This window comes from Lytechinus pictus, chromosome 1, assembly GCF_037042905.1.
Source record: "Lytechinus pictus isolate F3 Inbred chromosome 1, Lp3.0, whole genome shotgun sequence".
Classification (NCBI taxonomy): Eukaryota; Metazoa; Echinodermata; class Echinoidea; order Temnopleuroida; family Toxopneustidae; genus Lytechinus; species Lytechinus pictus.
This window is the reverse complement of record NC_087245.1, coordinates 18,902,148-18,924,336: the sequence shown is the minus strand read 5'-3', so window position 1 is coordinate 18,924,336 and position 22,189 is coordinate 18,902,148. Positions and strand designations below refer to the sequence as shown.

The following is a 22,189-nucleotide window of genomic DNA, read 5'->3' as shown; positions in this document are numbered from 1 at the left end:
ACTATTCTTGATTTACCAAGTCATTGGTGAAGACTACATAATCTGTATATATCATTTTGATGAAGGTCATGATCGAAAGGTGTGGGACACCTTGATATTCTAGGCTGTAAAAACTACTATATAGTCTAGGGACACGAATAATGGTAACAAGCCAAACACCTTCACCCTGAAAAAATAATTGAGTTTTTAATTTGTATTGATGTGGTATTCTGCTAACTCAAAGTGATCTTGAAGTAATGGATTTCTATTTTGAAAGGGTTCTTGCAGTCTTTTATGGAAAGAAAAGCTGAACTTTGGAACCAGAATGGAACATTCTTCAAGCTGGCATTATGGCTTGCTCTTGGGTAGGCCCGAGGAAAATGTATTGATTAAAGGAATGTATTACGAGGAGAGCGAGGCTTTGAAGTTTGGTACACATAACAATGATATCAAGCTCACCACAGCTTCATATAGGGCTCTAACCATAATTAGTACATATGTAATGTTAACAGCATGATAATTTTGGCTACATAGTAATCAATAACACCCTAAAATTCAATTGGCTTCTTCATGTGTAGATTTAGGTTTTTTATGGTTAATGAATGTTACAAACTAAATTCACCTGCTGACTATCACGACCACAAAACTCAGGATTTTTTTTTTGCAACTTTGCCCTTGCTATGAGATGACACTATCTAGTGATAATGCTTCTTTTTAGTCTGAATAACCATTGCTGTTTGATATGGCTGCCTGTATATCGAAAGGCACAATACCATGATGTTATAGCTTAATGTTAGAGGCCGATATATTCAATCAAGAAAAAAGAGAAATCTTGCATGCTAATCGTATTCCCATAGTACAATTTCATTTATTTAAGGTGTGAAATTTGTTATGTAAAAATCTTACAAGGAAATTTAGCTATTACGCTGGTGTAGATTTTGCATTTATTTTTTCTTTGGGACACTGGGTCCTGATTGGGGCCATGTTGTTGGGATCTTGCTTGCAAAAAAAAAACTGATGTCCTAAGAGTTTTTAAAATTCAACAATTCCACAAGAGATACCATAACAATACCCTGTTCTGTTACAACGGCATAACATTAATGCACCTTCTTTCTAAGTTTTAACTGCTCTTCTGGAATTGAAAGGAAACCTAGATATCAAAGAATACCTGTAGCTTTCACTCAAATAAAGAAAGGAAATATCAACCTTGAGTAGTGTCTCAATATGCAACACATTACTTAAGAAATAATTCACGGCATAAAGGTTGAGGATATGTCATATTCAACAAAGAAAAGTGCAAGTTGATACCAGCAAGAATAATTGTTTTTCAACAGGATTTTTGTTATCAGTTGCACTTGAATAATATGAGGGTATTTTATGTAATTATGTGTATGGTTTTTATCTAAACTCTAGATATGCTTTAAAAAAAAACCAGCATTGGGGACAGTACTTCAAATGTATGTTTTCATGCGAGGTGCCTAGGAATGCAGGCCTTGATATTTAGGCCTACCTTTGAGGTCCCTTGTCCTCATGGGCTAACCCACCCCCTCCCAACCAATTTTCTTAGCAGACATAAAATTCATATACCCCCACCATTACTCCCATCCAGTTTTGAAATGATTTGCAATTTTGAATCTAAAATTGGGAAGAACTCTGGAAAGAAGGGTAGAAACTAAAATTCCTGAGCAAACGAAGCCCAGAGAGGCCCAAATATGCAGACTAGATGGAATATGACAAGGGAATTTTCGTTTTCGATGGAACTAACTGCGTTGATCTATGACCTTTGACTCGTGGTAGCAAGTCAGCTGGGAGCATGCAGGAGAGTTCTGACGCCTGCCACCAAAGAGTCTTTTCATTCTCCTTTAGAGGATACAGTACTTGTACTGTATGAGTATCGTAGTCATGATGTTGACATAATTATTTTATTTTGGTCTTATATGCATTTGTTTTAATAGAAATGTGATTGAGAATAGTTAATGTAGGCTCTTCATGTCAGCTCAAACAATTATGAGCTGAAAGCAGAGTTTGTCTGCATAGAACAAAGTGGTTTGATCATGTTTGTGCTTTTCAACTAATACCCCTTTCATACTGCCCTCTTCATTTTTCACCGGCGAACTTCGCCGGCGAACTTCTCCGCCTTGCATTCCTCACTTCCTGGCGAAGAAAAAAATGTACCCTTTCGCACTGACATTTCTTCCCCGGCGAAAGTCAACGGGCGATTGCAGAACAAACGAAAGAAAATTGTAAACATTACTTTTTACCTATTACATAAAGGTATAAAAAAAATTGATTACAACATATTTTGGAAGTATTACGATAAAAACAAACAATATCACCTTGTTTTTATATTTTAGCGCATTTTATACATGTAAAAAGTGTTTTTTAATAAATATTGTTAGTACAAAAAAAAAATTATGTTCGAGGGTATCTGCTTGGCCATAGCATTCAGCTGAGCTTGCAACTATCGCGCGCGGAATCTCGGTACAAGGGACTTCGTGAGAGAAAAAAATTGACCATTCCGGTTTGCTTTCATACTGGCCTTTTCACTGGCGAACTTCGCCGGTGAAACAGTTTTGCCGCCGAAGTTCTCCACCTCTAGAGGTGGAGAAGTTCGCCGGCGAACTTCACCGGTGAAGTTCTCCTGTGTACCTTTCATACTGGACACTTTCCCCTTCGCTGGCGAACTTCACCGGTGAAAAGCGCAATATGAAAGGGGTATTAGGTGATCCTTCATTCTTTATAGATGTTGATATGTGAGCTATCCTGCTGCACTAGCAAGTAGTTCTTTGAGTATATTGATCATATGTAGAAAATGATAAAGGCTCAAGTATTTACTAAATGGAGAGAAATAAATAAAAAATATCTTGAAGACAATTAGCTAAAGGAATGGGACTTTCAGGTGGAAATATTGAAAAGTTATGAGTAAATTCACCCAAATGAACAGAGGGTATGCTTGCAGCCAAAAATGTAATAGCTGTTTTTACCTCATGCTTTGCAAAGATCCTCATTCTATCTTGAAACATGGTAATTTTGAGCGCAGACACATGCTGCTCGGCTCATTGTTATTGGATGAACTTTGACCTCTTCTGAAGCAACGTTGGCTCGAAACATAGTCTCTTCAACAAAACGGTCTTTGCTCTCATCTTGATGATTCCATTGAAATGCATGTCACCAAGTTTATAAATGTTCTAAAAACCCCATGATCTGATGTGATACGACTCCAGACGTCTCCTTGTAAACATGTGTCCAATTTCTGTCATAAAACTGAAAGGGAAAGTCCCTCTACTGCCCTCAATCAAACTATTTACATGAAATGTTATTCAATTTTGAACATAAGTGTGAAAACCCATTTTCCACCTTGAGAATGCGGTCATACCAGGCGTTGAACATTCTTTTTCAAGTGTAAAAGTTGATTTACCACAGCTGCTGTAGAAGAAGTAAACAGTTTATTAATTAGTTGGCTGCAGGCCTGTTTTAATTAAAATTATTTTTGTGTGTGTTTGCAGAACTTAATGGAATTCTACTTTGGGGTTATCACTTGAACCTGCCATAATTCTCATTAGAAATACTCTTCATTGTTTGCATATCCATGGTAATGAGAGAGTCAGATGTAAGTGGAAGATGAATGTTGATTATGTATTCCCATGCCTGAAGATTTGATAAAGATTTATTAATTTGAGTGTCAACCACTTAAAAAAAATTAAAGCTTCGATTGAGTATTACTTTATTTTGAAAATTCATAGAAAAAAATCACTATCTGAATTAAACATATATCCAAGTTAATTAATCAATAGAGAGAAAAAATGAGACAAAATTATCTATTACACAATATAGAAAATATATTGATAGAAAAGGAAAGGGGATAAGTTTGAAAAAAAAATTGGTTTAATTTTATTTCATTATGACCAGTTTTAGATTTTGGACATATGCTAGTTCTGCATTTTATAAAGACACAGTACGAAAATCAGTTAGCTTGAAATATTCTGTACGTTAGGAGTAATGATAGATGTTCTATTTGTAAGGAGGATGGTTGATATGCTTCCTTGAATAAAAAGGGTCTAATCTGGGCTTGAATATAAATAGTCTAGTCACATGAGATAGAGATATGTGACCTTTCAAGCGTTATACTCCAAAAAATCCCAAGCAGAAATTAGATATTACGGGGTAAATGAAAATTTGAGATCAAATGAGAGCCGAAGTTTTCAAAGTCATGCTTCTGAATTCAGTGATAGACAAGAGAAATGATGCACATCATGCTTTGTCCTTCAAAAAATGACACGTCTATCATTTTTAGTCAGTTTCATGCACCATAGAAATCTTTTCAGCCAAGAATTCCATTACCTCAATTGAATGGTGTTTATATTCTTTCCATAACTTTATTTCTTTATTTAAGTACTTTTTTTTGCTTGGTATGATTTCTTTGCTATCAAAGTAGAAAACTTTGTCCTACTTTTTGAAGAAGTTTTTTTGAGTTTCTTAAGTTCTATTTTGAGGAAAAAACAAAGATGTTACAGAAAGGATGTTACAACAAGCAATATCCTTTATTTTCTGCATTAGGCCTACAATGAAGTATAACATCAAGTGACACACTTCCTTTCAAACTGACCTGAAAATGAATTATATCTTTACATTTTCTTTTTATATTATTTTTGTCCACTATTCATATTTTGTAGTGATTTTTGTTAATTCTTTTTTTTTCCATCAATCTAAATGACTTGTGATAGACATTTACATGGTCTCAGTCACATTTTGGCATTTGTCCAAACTAAATGATGCATTCATTGTAATCATCACTTTGATGCATAACACAAACAAAATGGTTAAGAACAAAAATAAAGTTCCACCTAGCCACTATTTGAAAAACCTAATTGAAAAATCTATATTAATCATATATACCTTTATAAACCATCTTTACATTTATTGTTAACCCAATGATTGTCTAATCTTTTCATGGATTGAATTGTTTATCTTTGGAGTTGAAATTCTCCTCTGTGCTCAAGGTGTATTTATTCCATTGATATCTATCATGATTAAAAGAGGAAAAAATTACCAAATCTATACCTATCATGGGTCCCATCTAGACCTCAAATACTTGTTGAAAGATCTGTGTGATCAAACTTCAGAGTATTTATTGACTTTACACTCAGAAATCCCTTTTCTTTAAAAGATTTGGTCACTAGTTTTTGCAAAATCATCATTCTTGTCTGCAGAGAATATAGTCTCACATTGGTTAGAATGTGCCAATTCTTTGAACTTTAAAAAAAAATTGAATTATGGCAAGGTTGTCAATAACCTTGTCATTCAAACCTATGGTGGTTAAGATTGGGGAGGGGCTACCTTGAGAGTTAGGGTGAAGGTTGGGAGATAAGGAGGTGACCAACAATGGTGACATCAATGATATGGCCATTCCAAAAGGTGGACCAGTCCTGAACCTTTTCCTATTGGCATTTCATGATTTAAAAACTTTTTTTTTTTTAAGGGAAAAATAACACATTTTAAAAATAGTAACATGTGAAGAATAGACCAGTTCGTAGTTACTTCATGGACAATTTTGGTCAAATGACCTTTCATTTCTTTCATTATGATAGGCAGATTTCAAAACAAGATATTATGTAAGCTTGCCTTACATAGCAGGATGAAGAAATTGAATAGACCAAGTGATTAGAATAGCACACCAATGAACACTTTATGAAGGTATTTGTTGCATTCCTACTTTGAATGCATATCATAGCATGTTGCACAATGTACTTGGCAAACTGTGCAATACCAGTCGTTCGTGGACGCATGTTTTTTGTGGATGTAAATGAAAACCACAATTCAAAAGAATATATGAATAATCAAGACATCAAAGTTGGTGCTTATCTCATAAGATTTTAAACCACCATGTCACTTGTACAAATGACCTTCCTCTGATCATGCATAGAATCTTTTGATCATGCGCAGAAAGGAACTACGAACTGGCTTATTGAATATGATATAAGTATTGGTATGGGGTTAGTGTTTTGGTTGAGGTAATTTTAAGTTGTTACAAAACAGGTGCCTGGACTAGGCTACGGTATCTCTGCTGGGATTAAGTTGGGTTTTTTTTCTCTTTTTTTTTTCTAGGGGGGGTATGCTGAAAGCTACTGTTACACCAGGTGGCTTAGACAAATCCATCAGTCACTCCACACGCAATCATGCATTGTAAATAATGGAACGGCTGAATATAGAATAGTTGACCATGACCTTGATCATGCTGAGGTTTGAGGCTAATTTGTCCTAATTTGTTTTGAGGTCAGAAAGACAGCACTGTTATTAATTCCTTGAAAATAGGATGCTGATTTAAGCCAGTCCAGCTTTATTTTGTTGTCTCTTTGAACAGTTTGAGTTCTCTGTAGTTTTGTAGGAGGACTATGGTGTCTTCCACTACACAGCCCTTACTGTTGTTTATTGTGGGTGCAATTGATGTTCACGAATTTGATATTGTTTATCCTGATGAACTTACCTTCAATAATGTTCAATTGATGGATCTTGAAAGGGAGTGAGAAGGAAGAAAAGAAATAATTGAAATGACTTATGATAGAAAATTCCTTCATACTAATTTATTCTATAAATAAACATCATTCCAAATATGGTTATAGTACGGTGACTGATTCTTAGACTTTTTGATTTTTAATTTACTTAACTTTAGTTCCACTTATTTCAAAAGCTTGCTGTCATAAAAATATCATTCAATGCAAGCATTCATTTCATAACCTCGTTGCCACTGCATGAACTCTTGAAATCATTGAATTCGCTTACCCTTCTTCAACCCTGCCTGTCAAAAGCAATCATCTTGACCCACTTGTGGACCAAGGGTGCATTCAAACTATTTCTCATAATATAGTGGAATCACAAACATGAATTACAATCAAAACATGAACACAAAACCAAACTTTTTAGAGAATTCTATTTTTCCTTTTTTAATATTTTCAAGCTCACTCACTTCGCATCCCAGATCTTGAGTTTGACCTAAGAATTAAAGGTCAACTTGCAGTGAATGAAACACATAGACTGTCTGAACCAGGAGAAGGCCACTCATAGAATCATAATTGATATCCACTTTGCATTCAATCCAAACTATATTTCTTATATTCATGGTTTTGTAGAATGATCACCTTCAAAACACATTCTTTCAGCACTTCATGTTTGTGTTTTACATTGATTTTTTTTTTACCGTAAACAAAACAATTATTTGAACCAACCTCCTTGAAAACCATGCTTCAAGGGTCAAAATTGAACACAGCACAAAGGTGTTTTTCATGTGCTGGAATAGAAGTGTTTTATTCATGTCCATAGACGTATTATGGTATCAGTACTGCCATTTTAGCCACTCGTCAGCAGCTCTTAACAGCTGTCTTTGTTTTTGTTTGTCAAATTGATATTTTAAGAAATATTTACAATCCCGCGAGAAATCATATGGAACATTCTACCTTATATCTTTGTGGACTGGAAATACATATTTTGATTTAAGTCGGAGTCAATCATTCTTATTTCTAATTGCAAAGTTTTAGAGAAATATTATTTTAATATTAAAAGAATTTGTTATAATATGACAGTCCCATTCACCATCTTAATTTCCCTTTTCCAATAACCATCATGTTAGGAAACAAATATGTTTTTCACACTGTACTTTTTTTCCTTAACCCCGGGAAATTGGTGGGGCTAAGGCCCCCCTTAGCCCCACCAATTTCCTGGGGTTAAGCTTAGCCCACTTCGTTTTCACACTACGTTTTAGCAAAGTGGGCTAGCACGGTAAGTAGTACGGTACTATCTGGCCCTGCAAAAAAGCAGGGTTAGCCGGCTTATTGTGGTGCTAGCACCACAATTGCGGTGCTAAGAGATGCAGTGTGAAACGAAACTGGGCTAAGGAAATGTGGGGCTAAGCAAATAGCCAATCACAGAAGTCGAAATTGCACGTTAATCACGCTCTGTATGGTAAAATCATCAATATTCATGAGCTGTGGGAAAGTCCGGGGTTAAGGCGTTAACCCCGGCTAAGCAGATAGTATGGGGTTAAGAAAGACAGTGTGAATCCAAAAAAAGATAGTATGGGGTTAAGGATAGTCCAGGATTAAGGATAGTATGGGGTTAAGGAAATGCAATGTGAAAAGCATAAAAGTGTCTCAGTTCCATATGCTGATATTCCTATGGGTCCCTTATCGGAAAAGAAGGAGGTTCATAAGGGCCATAAAAGATTTTTGCCCTTCTCATATAATTTTGACATTTGTAATGGTAACCATTTTGGTGGAATCATCACACTCAGCATTATTTTTTATGACTTATATAAATTATGCAGTCAAACTCTACATTCTTTATTATAAGGCTATTGGCCACTTATTTATCAGACTCCTGTTTATTCAACGTTCAGTAAGTCAAGTCTATGTGCAGTTTATCTTTCTATTTACTTTTGGAATATATTATTTCCAGATGATTTATGTGGTCAGTTGAGGCAGTGATATTCATAAGGATTAATAACATTTGTGGACTTAGTGATATAGTGCCATATAAATGTCTTTTACCATTATCAGGTATATAGATTCTTCTGGTACTCATTTGATCTAGTAATTTATTTGGCACGTTTATAGTGTAAAATATAGACATGTATATTTGACTTGGAAGGTTATTGGCAGGAAAATTGAATTTTTATAGTTTTATTTTGAATCATTTTTATCATCTGCCGTGACAGATGATGTACTGGGCGGCCCCCAACCATTCATAAAATAATATGCAGACAACCAGGATCCTGAATGGCTCTTCTAATTTTATGAATAATCACAAACCTATGTGTACAGGGGCCGGGGCCCCCACTGATTATGAGTGTTTCAAATATTATGCAAGGGGCTATGCAATTTTGATACCCCCTCCCTTTTTTTTAATTTCTCTCTTATCATCTTAATAATGACAGCAGACAACTTTATCTCTCTCATTTACAAAATTTGGAGGGGAGAGTGATCCTTCATTCAAAATTAATAGGTCTCACCTGTTCTCTCTAAATATGAGTACTAAATTGCAGGGATAATGTGGATTTCAGTGTTGTAATAATATAATAATATAGGGTATTTATATTGCGCACATATCCACCTTGTTAGGTGCTCAAGGCGCTCCTATATATTACCCGGCTAAGCTAGGCGTTCATAGCGCACACAGCTTTTTAAGGAATTACTTCCTACCGGTACCCATTTACCTTACCTGGGTTGAGTGCAGCACACTGTGGATCAGTTTCTTGCTGAAGGAAATCATGCCATGGCTGGGATTCGAACCCATGACCCTCTGTTTCAAAGTCCGAAGACTAATCCACTGGGCCACAACGCTCCACTCCAACGCTCCACTGTATATACACAGTGTTGTGTATAAATGCAGTGTGACTATATACCCATAATTTACATGTATCCTCTGTTGCTCAGAGTTTCTGAAGGAAACTTTGAGGTGTGAACTATCAGTAGTGATTTAATAGAAAAAAAAGAATCTGAATTTTTTTCCCTCATCAGTCATTGAAAATGAGCATAAAGTATGCTTCAAAGAGGGTTTAGAGGGTGTTAATCTGCTGGTTGGGGGTGAAATTTACATAGAGGTGCATTTGATTTGAATGAAGAAGAAAACAAAGTTTAGAACTTGCCTCATGCCTTTGTAAACTTACTGAAGCCTACTAGGTTTTCAAGCTACATGTAAGTGGGGGAAGGGGGAGGGGCAGGCCACGTTCCTTCGTCTCCCTCTCCATTGACTTTACTTACCAGTCTAAACTGGATTCTCTGGATATGATATGATTCACTCAAGTTCCAGATCCCACTCTCTGGTTTCGGCAGAGGATTTGACTATTTTCTTCAGCAGTGGATTCTGCTAAGCGGAGGAAGAGTGTGAAAGGACTGAATTTGTCACTGCGTTGATGAGGTCAAGGCTGCGTTATTTATACATGAGATAACGCAAATTGTAATTGGCAGAGGAAATGTGTACAATTCAATCACTAATGTCACTTGTACTCCTCAGTTCAAGGCAAGAAGTAGGATCCCTCTTTATTACATTTATATTTCAATCACTTGTAACATTGAGTCAACATTTGACAGGTCACTCCTACATTTGGTTTGGGCCTTGCAGGGGATCAGAAAATCCCACCCGAAAAAAAAAAATAATAATGTAAAAGAAAGCAAAACAGATAAGTTGCTTTTTGTAAGAATAACTCTCATCTGTTTTAATAAGTTGTAAATATTGTAATTTTACCTTGATTATGATTTTATGATATAATAAAACATACAAAAAAAAGAAGATAATTTTGGTGAACCATCTTGATAATGTTTTGTGGGAGTATTGAGAAGTTTTTGCCATTCATAATCTGAGGCCTTGCTAGGTACTGGGTGTGTGGTCCTAATATGGAAATTACATTACTCCTATCACAAACAAAGGACAGTTACTCCTCAAATAAAAAAGTAAACATAAAACTGAAATCATGGTGCATACAGAATGCATACAGAATGCTGCTATGGATTGACAGTGAACACTGTGACATAGTGATAATGTATGAAACAGTGGTTGGCCTACTTGTTATGCACACTGCTCAGTGTGGGATGGGGGCTTTCAGGGGAATTTAGTAAAATTACTGCCCATTAATCTATCTTTCTAGAAATTTGAATGTCCTCACTTTCATGAAATCCTGGATACTGAGTGTAACCTGTGTATATCACTGCTCAACAGGGTTTATACTTACAATTCACCTAGGCCCTATATTCCAGATTTGTGCCATGATTTTTTTTCTGTGTTAAGAATAAAACTCAATCGATTTAGCCGAGTTAAGAAGAACTGGACAGGCCTTCTATTTGTCATTTTTCAGACAATGATTGTTCCCCCAATGCTGTGTCTACGCAGAATTTGATTATGTGAATGCAGATTGCTATTACACCACACACACAAACAAACCAATTTTGTTGAAAAGTCACAGGCAAAAATGGATTCTTGGATGGGAAATCTGTGCCAAACCTTGACCTTATGATCACAAGAAAGAAACAGAACAGTCTGACTCTCCCTTGTTGTGGGTCATTCAGTTCCATTGCTCTAAAAAAAAAAAGAGCATTGCTCCACTCCTACTATTCACAGGACGTAACAAAGAGAGGCGAGAAAAAGTTCCTTGCTTCTATAAATTCCCTTGAACTACCTACCCTGTTAACACCTTTTGCCAGTATGGCATAGGCAAGATATCCCAGAAGAAAGCTGATTTGATATTAACTCATAATTACTCTTGACTGTTTAACTGATTATCAGTGAGATACATAATATAAGTGTATTGGTTAGTGAGTGGATTCTGATGATAACCTCTGCAGTCATAGCTAGTTCTGTTCTATTCTATGTAGTACAACTCATCTTACGTGGAAAAGGTAGTGCACAGTTTAGGGTTGTAGATGGTCTTGTCGAGTTTACTTTAAAAACACACTTTGGTATCACCTTGTTTGCTTTCCTTCAGCTCTCCTCTTTGGGGATAAAGGTCCAAAGTTACATAGCTCTAAACGGGAGCACAATGTCAGGAGGAAATCTCAATGTTTCCTGTGTAGACCAGCCAGGCCTCATGGTGTCATGGACTTCTTCATGTTAAAGGCACCCCCTCTAGTCTTCGCAGGACCTTTAACCTATCAAATAAATATATTTTGTGTAGATTAAAGTCAGGGAAATTCCATTCAATTTTGATTTCTTCCAACTGCTGATGTTCAAAATTTCAACCAAGAGGCCTACTTGATTATCATTGATGGTAAAATGGAATTGACTAGGCATTTCATCCTTATCAATGATATAAAGTTTTCCTCACCCATTATGCCCCCCCCCCATATTTAAGGAAGTGAAAGTATAGGCCTTATAATCCTTTGAAGCTGAAAATGTTCCACTTAATACCAAAAGCCCTAAATATGTTTGATTGTAAGAGTGCAAGGAAAAATTTCTTCAGATATCAAGAGAACTTTAGTAACACATGATGCTGCTGAAATAAAGAGAATGGATTAATGGCACAGAATATTGCCAGACATAAAGACCGACTTCTCAGTTGCTATGGCTCAGCCTAGTTTCGACGTCAATCTTGTAATATTCCTGGATTGGCAGTTGTCTGGCATTTTGAAGTCATATATGCCACTATAAACCATCATGAATAATAAATGCATAATGCCTTATCTTTGTAATCCTTTTAAAACATCTATTGTGAATTGCCTACTCTGGGAATGAAAAGATTTTGATGGGAATATCTTAGGCTGCGTTTATGCGACCTCAAGCCAGAATCATGATTTGAATCATGATTTGAATCATGATTCAAAACACAAACATGAATCACAATATCACAGAATCAGCGTTTAGACGACCTTCATTCCAATGCTGTTTCTCCTCAGATTCGGGCCAATCCAGTGCGCATCACTAGTGCGCAGTTTGACAGAGGAAGTTTTTCGCACGTGTTTTGGCTCTCGAAAAATCTTTTGCTTCCAGAATACAGTTTATACCTCATTTTGTTTACTTCTATCATATAGGATCCATATGCTTCTATTCATCTTGTTAGTTTATCCAAAATGGTGTTCGGAAGTGAATTTCAGCGTAGATCCAATTTAATATTGATACTGTATACTCAACAACAACTGAGATCATTGTCTGTCCAGTTAATTCATTTACTAGAACTTGAAGTTGAAGACATGACCAAAAAATGAAAAGTAGTGGACGATGCGATGACCAACACAGAACTTGAACATGACAAGAAATGCATGCGTAGTACATAATCATGTACATACAATGGGCATATAGAGCGCCTTGAGCTTGGCAAGAGTCAAACCGAAGAGTAGCCCGACACAACAGTGAGGTCATAGAATCATGATTGTAATCACGATATCGTTTATTCGAACATTTTCGTACGTGATTCTGCAGAAACGTCTTTCCAAACGCCCCCTTTTTCGTGTTTCATGTTTGTGATTCTAATCATGATTATATTCAATTTCGACTAAACGCAATAGTGATTCTGCAGAATCATGATTTGAATCATGATTCAGATCATGATTCTAGGGTAAAAAAGTGGCGGATAAACGCACCCTTAGAAATAGTATTTTATTTAGATTGAGTCTGATAGATAGCCTTATGAAAAATGGTGTGATGAAAGATTTCCCCTTGATAAAGTTTGCAGACAATATTAGAGACCCAGATTAAAGATTGCTTTTTCCTTTCATACAAAGTGTTGTATCAGGTTGAAAATACACGGGAGCGATGAGCGATTCTGCCCTCGTGTGCTTTGGAATCGCTCTGGCAACTTCCTAAATCTGCCAAGTACCGAGCAACTCCCAACATGAAAATCGCTCCCGTCCGCGCCCATCCAGTCTCCCATTTATGACTGCATATTAGCAGTCAGACAGCCAGGTCAGCGCAGCCGCAGTTTTTACTTTCATGCATCGTCGCATTCTGAAAAAAATAATAATAAATGAAAAAAATATTAATAACAAGATCGTGAGCTCTGAAGAAAATCACATTTTGTTTTATTTTAGAGTAATTTTCGGAAACTCCACTTCTCAAATCTGAACTAAGCCACTTGGTGCTCTGGAAATTTGGCGCAGATCCCGCAATTTTCAGACCGAAATTAGGATTTTCTGTGGGGATTTTTGGTGAGTAACGGTCAGTGCCCGAATGTACATGTATACATGTATTGGCGCTAATGCAGTTTCATACCCGTCTGTGTTGCGGTGATGATTGACTGAGAGCTGTGCTATGTTCAGTGGCTGAGCTGCGCTAGCATAGGCATTGCGTAGCCTAGCTAGCTTGAGAAATAGTTGACATGGTGACGTTAGCTGTCAGGCTGTGATTTATTATATATTTCATTAAATAATTTTCAAGTGAGTTTTAGTCAAAAAGTATTTATGAAAAGGATTCCTCTGAATACAAATTCTGTTCAAATTTGATAAACTTCATCCTTTTCAATTTGATGGACAAAATTGTATATTAAAAAAAAGTTGTTAGAACGTCCATTTAATTTGATATACAAGAAGTAATGAGATACAAACAATAACCATTAGATCTACATGTTAATGGACAACAATAAAGAAAACTGCGATGCCGAAACCATGCGCTGAATCATTTTTTTTTTAATGGCTCTCGAAAACTGAAAATGGCTCTAGTAAAATGAAAAATGGCTCTCCTTTATTTTTCAAAATGGCTCCCTAAAAATAAAAAGTAATTTCGACACTGTGTTGTATATATATTTTTAAAATTCTCTTGAGTTTAAGTACAGGATATTTAAAATCTTTGTTCTAGTGGCTCCCTATCATTATAACTTTCTGTCTTTTTCATAACATTTTCATTCTACTTCATCCCTTGAAATAAAACTGCAACTAACAGATTTTAAAGGCTGTGAAATCATCAAAGCAGGTAGACGGCAGTTATATTTGATAAAGTGCTTTAACTCTTTGAAGGCTGAGCCTGCATAGATGTGTTCTGAAGTCTATGGAAATCATGTGATGTAGTAAAAATCATTCAGTCTCTGACAGGTTAAAAAATAATGTCAAACTGCCTAAAAAAGGAGAAGAATTACCTATATAGTTCATGTCTCCGGAATAATGACTAGATATTGGAGATTTTTATTTAATAGTTCCAAAGCTGCTGTAAGGTATACAGTACTTCTTTTCACATTTTGTTTGAAGTCATTCCAGGGAGTTAAAAACTTTAAAACTTTTTCAGAATGGAGTATATAGCTTAGGATTTGAAGGATAAAGGATGTTGCCTGCATGATTATTAATGTCTATAGCTTCTATTTTTCCATATGTAGGGAAACCATAACTGGAGTTAGTTGATCTGTGTAGACATTTCAAGACATTTGTAATATTCAGAAAGAAGATTGTGTGAAATGGAAGCAGTGGTAGGCAATATTGGTCGCAAATACAGGACTTGTTAGGATGTTGGTGATGTGTAGAAGTTGTTAAAGCTTGTCAAAGTCCAAACTGCCTTGAATAATGGTGTCTCTACATTGCACTCTGTTCTTATGTAAGTAGGGAGACGTGTGAGTCGTGAGGTTGGTGTTCAGAACTCCGTTATTTGCATGACCCCTTTTCTCTCTGGTGATAACCTGAAATTGATGTTTCTGGCATCTGTTTATAGTTCTGTCGTAAATGATGTTTTAGTGATTGTGCCACAAGTCCATGGTGACTATTGTTTCTGATTGTTTGAATGAAACGTGGGTGTTCCATTACATAAATTTGAGTGAATAGGACTTGTCTGAGATTTTCAAGAATGACAATGCACAGTTAGAGCTCCCATTAAAAGTTAAATCACATCTATCCAGTAATTACTTAATTTGTATTTTACAGATATATTAAGTCTAGAATCAAACCATTTATTTGAAGGAAGATACCTCCTTGAAATATATACCTATATCTTTTTATATTACCTTCTTTTTTCAAGGTAATCTAAAAATAACAACTCTGTTCATTTAGAATGTTACCTGTGATTAATTTCTATAAGGCTTTCATTGTAGAATAAAAGCAGCTTACCAGGCTTATAGTAGAAGTGACCATTTACTGAAGTAAGAGGTCGGGAGTGACCTGAAAAATTGTGCCAAATTTCTTTTTCTTAGCCATGCTTCAAGGGACTGTCCTCAAATCTCTGAGAAGTCCCTGAGGACCAGCTTGTAGTGCATTATACAGAGTTAGGTGTGAAATGTCCTTAGAGGGGGATTGATCAATCTGTTCTTTTTCTCTCAGATTGGTGGGTTGTTTTTCGTTTAGTCACTTTGTTTATTCTCATAGTGTATAGGGAAGAGGTCATCAACCTGACCTATATCTTGGTCAAGATGAGAATGAACATTCTTCTTATCTATTTGGTCTGTGTGTTTGTCCATGTATAGTCTACCTATCTGATCAGTTTTCCTTTCCCTCTCTCTTCCTCTTAATAACCCTTCGTTTTCACCGTGATATTGCCTTGGTCATGACTTAATTGGCTCATCTTTTAATGAAGTTTTCACTTTGAAAATACAATAAATCAAAAGAAAAGGTTATTTATTTATATTTTATACAGTGTCTTAGATCAGTTCTGTATCTTTTTGTTCTTCATCCATTTGTATCATTTCATTTGGTTAATTTTGATAAATCGTGACAATTATAATTTCTTTATATATCATTTCTCTATTGACCTGCATGATTTCTTCTTTATATGATTCCTGTTTTAACCATTTCTTTCTCTGTGTTTCTTATATTTCAGCATCCAACCAATTGTCGACGGAACAAGATGACATCAAGCCCCAAGTGTCTTGCACACCTTCAACATCGTCAGCTGTAAAACCAACTTTATTATTACCACCATCATCTCCGTCGACATCGGCGACATCTTCACCCTCGCCATCGCCGTCGACTTCATCACTAGGTAGTCCGCCTCCTAGCAACTGGGCGCATATTAAGTTTAAGATAGAAAAAAAGGCACCGCGTGCATCATCGTCATCATCGTCAACAGCCTCACCATCGCCATCTTCGTCGTTGTTCCACGTCTTTCCACCACCCACTTCACCGCATCTAGGGCACAGCCAGCCGGGTGGGTCGTCATCGTCGTCCTCATCGACGTTGCCGCCGCTCTCATCGTTGCCTTCCAGTTCAGGCATCGCTCGTTCGTCAAGCATTCCAACGGTGTTCGCTGCTCCTCCCACACAAACTGCTGGATCAGTGTTTCATCGCAAAGCACAAGAAGAACTCGCTCGCAAACCAGCTTTGAAAGAGCTTTTACAACCTAGCAAAATGGATCCCACTATGTCTATGAACTACAACAATATGCAACAAGGAGGTAATCATCTCTTCCATCCTTTTAAGAATGGAATTTCTGCTTCAGTTTGATTTTCTTTCACTCTTACAGGAGCTTTTCCTCATGAATATGATGATCTTCGTTACCCAGTCATCTATGTTTTTCCCAGGGTATCCTTCTTTCCACAAGGCTCATGAAGAAGTTCTTTGAGGAATCTACATGCATCTTTCAGGTTTTCCACTAGATAGTCACAACCTGAATTCTCTTGATGACTTAAAAAGTCATTCACAACTAATCAAATATTCATGTAATTTCCTCTCTGTATTTTCTGTACAATTTGAAGGAGCCTCAGATATTATTTTAAGGGAAAAGCAGAGCACTCCTATATTATTTATTCTCAGTCAAAATTAGAGGCATCTTTTTGTTGTATTTGACCTTTGACAAGTAATGCTAAATCACCTTCTAGAAGATTATATCTCATATCAACATAATGATTATATGAGTTTATTTTTATTTCCATTAGCTGTTTTTTTTCCACATTATTCAATGTTGCACAGAAGGGTTCATGAACAATTCATTTCTATCCTAGGAAAGCGAAATCGGAGAAGGCGAAGACAGTCTTGTCCAATGCTGATTTTCTCTTTTGATGAAATTATACACGTGCACATGAAATGAAAGGATTGCTGTCGCTGTAGGCGCATTGCGATTAATTTTGGAAACAATTACTAGAACGGTAAAAATGATATTTCCTGAGAGAAAGGTCAGGGCAATCATATGCTTGGAGTCCCAAGCTGAAAATAGTCGCAGAGGAGTGAAGATAGTTTGAATGAAGAAAGATGTGAGGCTAGCCCTACCCTGTTAGGCACTCACACGAGAGCTATCTAACAACTTGTCATGTTGGAGTATTTTTAGATGAATGAGGTAGAAATAAGTTCCTCTCTTAGATTTAACCCTTTGATGGCTTTGTGAGATCAGGCTAAGCAGAATTGTTTTCAACTAAGGTACACACACATATGGTCTTTTTGATGGAATGTATGAAGACCATTTCTTATATATTCCTTCTCTTGACAGAGTTTTAGGACATTTAAGCAACCATCAGATTTGCTCAATAACTTTCATTCAAATTGTTGCCCTTTCATTAATATTTATCAATATGAATTACTTAAGGGTTATTCCTGTTGTTTATCTAAACCGTTCCAATCAAAAGAGGGGTGCATTTGAAACGACTAGCAAGTCTGTCATCAATGAACTTTTGCTCTTCTGTTCGTCACGAAAGCATTGTTCCTGAAGTTTCTAGGGTAGTTATAATAGCAGCTAGCCAGCAGAAACTACAACAACAGGGCCAAATGAAAATGTCAGATAAATTTAGCAAGACAACTGCCAGAGGGGGTCCTGTTGGGGGTTTTACTGCATTAGCATGCATAGAGACTGGTAACCTTTCACATCTCTAGTATGGATACCCTGACCTTTTACATCATGCATAAGCCATGCCATGATGCCAGTCTGAATGAGAGAGGTTTACATTGGTCTTGTGAAATGAATGAATGAATGAGCGGCAATACGATACCATCAATCATTACAAGCCTAAGATGTCATGTGAAGTGTTACCCCCCCAGGAGTGTTAACCCATAGTATACCACCAAGTCTCAGCTTGCTCCATCTGGTATCTATGGGTAAATCATAATCACCATATAGGTTTAATGATGTTTTAGAATCAAATAAGTTGTACGAACTACATGTTGTGTGATTCTCAGTTTGTAGGGGACTTACCTAAAAGCAGCGGGCCATGTAGATGATAGTGCCTATGTCTATGAAAGGACAGTAGTAGTAGACCCTAAAATGTAGACATTATGTGGATGAAAATTGGTAGAGAGAGTAGTAACTGGGCAAAGAACATAGAGAAAAATCAACTTTTTGGGGGAAATTTAATATAGATGAAAGTGATGAATAGATTGAAATATCCATAAAGGTTTGAAGAGAACTCGCATTGAGAGAATTATACGGAAGACCTAGGTGGTCTAATAGCGCAAAAAGTGAACTGGTTTACCCCCTTTGACTGTTTCACATTTCTGGGGGGTAAAGACGTGGATTTAAAGAGAATACCACGTGAACAATGGCAAGGCCGATGGGGAAAAAGGGAGAGAGAGATAGAGAGAGGGAGCTTGCTGTGAGAAGACTGCATGAGGGAGCTCTAGAGAGCTAGTTGATTGATGAATTCGCAAGCAGGCAAGGTTTGGCCGTCGTCCAGGCCTCAAATTAACGTGGCAAAGAGAGAAAGATCGGTAGGAAAGAGGGAAAATACACAGAAGCTATATTTGGACACAAGTGGTAGTTATGAATGCACCGTTTTGACAAGGCATATTTTTTTTTATTGGAACTGCAATGAGAAAGAATGCAGTAACCCATCCAGTGAGGGATACCCCTTTTCACTCTCACAAGACAAATTCACCTGAGCAGTCTGGGCCTCTATTGCAGGAAACTTGCTTATCGATGATAAATTTACCATCAATGTCAATATCAGTGTCAATATCCATTGATTTTGATTTGCTGCGGAGCATCGTCACCATAATAATACTATTAGTTGCAATAGATGGCAAAGTTGCCATTATTGGAATTTGATCTGACAGTGACCTGGTTTATCTTTTGTTTACTTTTTAATACTAATATTTGAAGAAATATGTGGGTCTGTGCTAATCATATTCTCATGCTACCTGTCGTGATCTAGGTACAGTTTCCAAACCTCAAAAGATTAGTTTAGTATGTTAGATCTAAGAGTTGAAAATCAAGATTGGTGTTGTGCTATTTACAACATAACCAAGCAACTACCTGTACAAAAAGAAAAGAAAATTGTTATTCTAGTTTGCTGAAGATAATAAAAATATTAATTATGATCAGTTGATTACACATTGCAAGAAAATATCTATACAGAACAAAAAATGTTATTTTGGTTGAAATGCTCATTGGTTGTAATCGGTTGATAACATTGCAACGGAGCCATCCAAAGGACACTAATATCTGCATTTCAAACAAAAGTTGCCTTGGTGATATAACCAATAGTAGTACTGCTTGACAGATTTTTATGCTTGACATAACACATCCTTCACCTTCACTGCGAGGTACCTTGCTCATTAAGTATTTTGAAAAAATATCATAGGCTTGGAGAGAGAGCTACATGCATATCAGCATCATGGTAATCACTTCCATTTCAATGCCTCTCATAATGCTGTAAGAAGACCAACATACACAGATTGTCAAACCAAATTGGAAATCGTTGATAATGATTATTATGTATGCTGGAGAAAGGAACGCAGAATTCCTTTTTAGGAGATCAAGGGCAGGATCAAGAATGTGAGATATTTAAGTACATTTTCCACCATGACATTGACAAAATGGCTCCCTTTGTGTGCTTCTACCGGCAGTAGGAGAACGTGGGGCAGAGCTGATGAGGGGTGTGTTTAGATTTATGGTTTTTTTTTTAGGAGGAATGAGCATTGTGAAATGCAAATGGAAATGTAATATTGTGTATGCTCAAGATTGGGCTCGAATGTAAGGACGTGAAGCGATGAAGTTGTTTAATAAAGCTATCACTCATGATTTCACCACTGACTGGTAGATGTTCTTGTGCCATTAGTCAGCGGCATTTGGATATGCAGATGAGTGTATTCAAGTCATGTGAAAAATCTTGCTCAACTTTACAAACAGCTTTATGTCGACTTTCATCTTCCATTCCCCCATTGTTATATCACAGGAGAAGCATCAACAATTTGCAAATATAATTATCCTACCCTCCCTTGCAATATCAAGTTCATTTTGATGATTGATGGAAATTTTGGTATTTGACAGATCTTTCATGAAGCCTCAATTAAAACAAATAAAGATACGGTTAATTCAGTTCCATTTTCATGATGGCACTACCTGCGGGCCTGTTAGGAAATCATTAGATTCATCAACCTACTTGTATACTGTTGACTGACTCTATTCCATATAATTCTAGTTTCTGCAAAGGCACATCTACATTCACCATCTTGCATTACACTCCCTCTCACGCTGATTCTTCAAGTGAAATCAAGAGTCCGAAAGATGGGAGAGTGGAAATAAAGAAAGATGAGATGAAAATTGTGGTCCAGTTTCGGAGCATTGATGCAGCAGCTCCACAACACAAGTTCATGGTTGTAGAAAGCTTGTGATCCCATGGCATTTGGAGTAAGAGGAGTTCTCTCCCATTCATCATGGAATGAGAGATATACCCCACAGCTCTCTCATCTCATGAATATTGAAAAGGGATGGTGTATTTTCTTGTTTTTTTCCTTGGACCAGATGCTGTATGGATCGCACAGGTCATCAAAGTGATTGCTTATCTTGACCTAGTTTCCGTTCTATGCTAATGCAGAGTGATGCTGTTCAAAATAGGCTTGACAACGGTGGGGTGGTGGTGTCGTAGTCATCGTTGGGAAGATGTCGGACAATGCCTGAAGAAATAGGCATGGAGAGTGAAACACAGAGCGACAGGGAGATCTCTAATGAGAGAGATATATGGAGTGCTAGTAAGGAAAGAGAAAAAGGAGATAAAATAAAGGAAAAAAGAAAGAAAAGAGTTGGGGAGGGGTAGATGAGTCCTGACAAAGGCCCATTTTTTAGAATGTAGGGGTTAAATATTGCAAAATAGATTTGTAATTGGGCACACATGGAAGCAGAGACAATAAATGTTATTTGGAGAACCTCAGAAATAATTTCACGGTGAGCTCAAGTTCAAAGTTGAATTATTGAAAAGGTTTGCAACGGTATAATGTGAATCAGTGAAGGTATTTAAAATGATAAAAGGATTTTTAAAATGATAACAGGATAGACATACTTGGGTTTAATTATAAATATCCTAGGAAAGATAACCCTTTGTCACTTGAATGAGGGAAAATATGAAATGAATGAAACTAATCATTGGAACGAAGCTAAAATATGAAATGTACTTCTGCCAACAAAAATTTTGGGTGATGAAAAGTCATAACAGATGTATGGGGAAAGTATGTATCATTTGTTGGTGAGGAGGAGAAATTAATAATGAATGTTCAATATCTATCAGCGAGATTAATTGAGTGGGGTTGAAAGACAGAAAATAATTGATTCTCAGTCTGCTTCTCACACTTTTAAAATGCGTAGTCCAACCCATAAAAAATGAAGCATGCTTTTTGTGTAATCCCATGATCCAGAATCCATTTGAGGGACTGTATGTTTTAATCTGGCATTTGGGATGAATAAAGCAAAGGAAGGGGCAAGGACTACTGCAGTGACTTGATGAAAAGTAGGCCATTTATTGATCTGGTATGGGAGCTATGATCCCTGGAAAAAAATGAATGAAATATTATTGGCAAAAGATATGAAGTGGGGAAAGATAATTGATTGCTATGGGAATCATCATGGCATATACTACGAAGAGGTATTCAAATTGTTATCATTTATTTGATCATTTTATTTT

The 22,189-nt window shown here is 36.5% G+C and overlaps 1 protein-coding gene across 1 annotated transcript in view; it reads left to right on the top strand.

Moving 5' to 3' along the window:
* LOC135153672 (uncharacterized) overlaps positions 1-21,297 on the top strand; it is a 29,002-nt gene extending 7,705 nt beyond the window's left edge. The window contains exon 2 of the mRNA XM_064097664.1: positions 16,189-21,297. Within this exon, the coding sequence (XP_063953734.1) occupies positions 16,189-16,811 (623 nt within the window). The 3' untranslated portion in view covers positions 16,812-21,297. The remainder of the gene's footprint in view (positions 1-16,188) is intronic.
* The last annotated feature ends 892 nt before the right edge of the window (positions 21,298-22,189 follow it).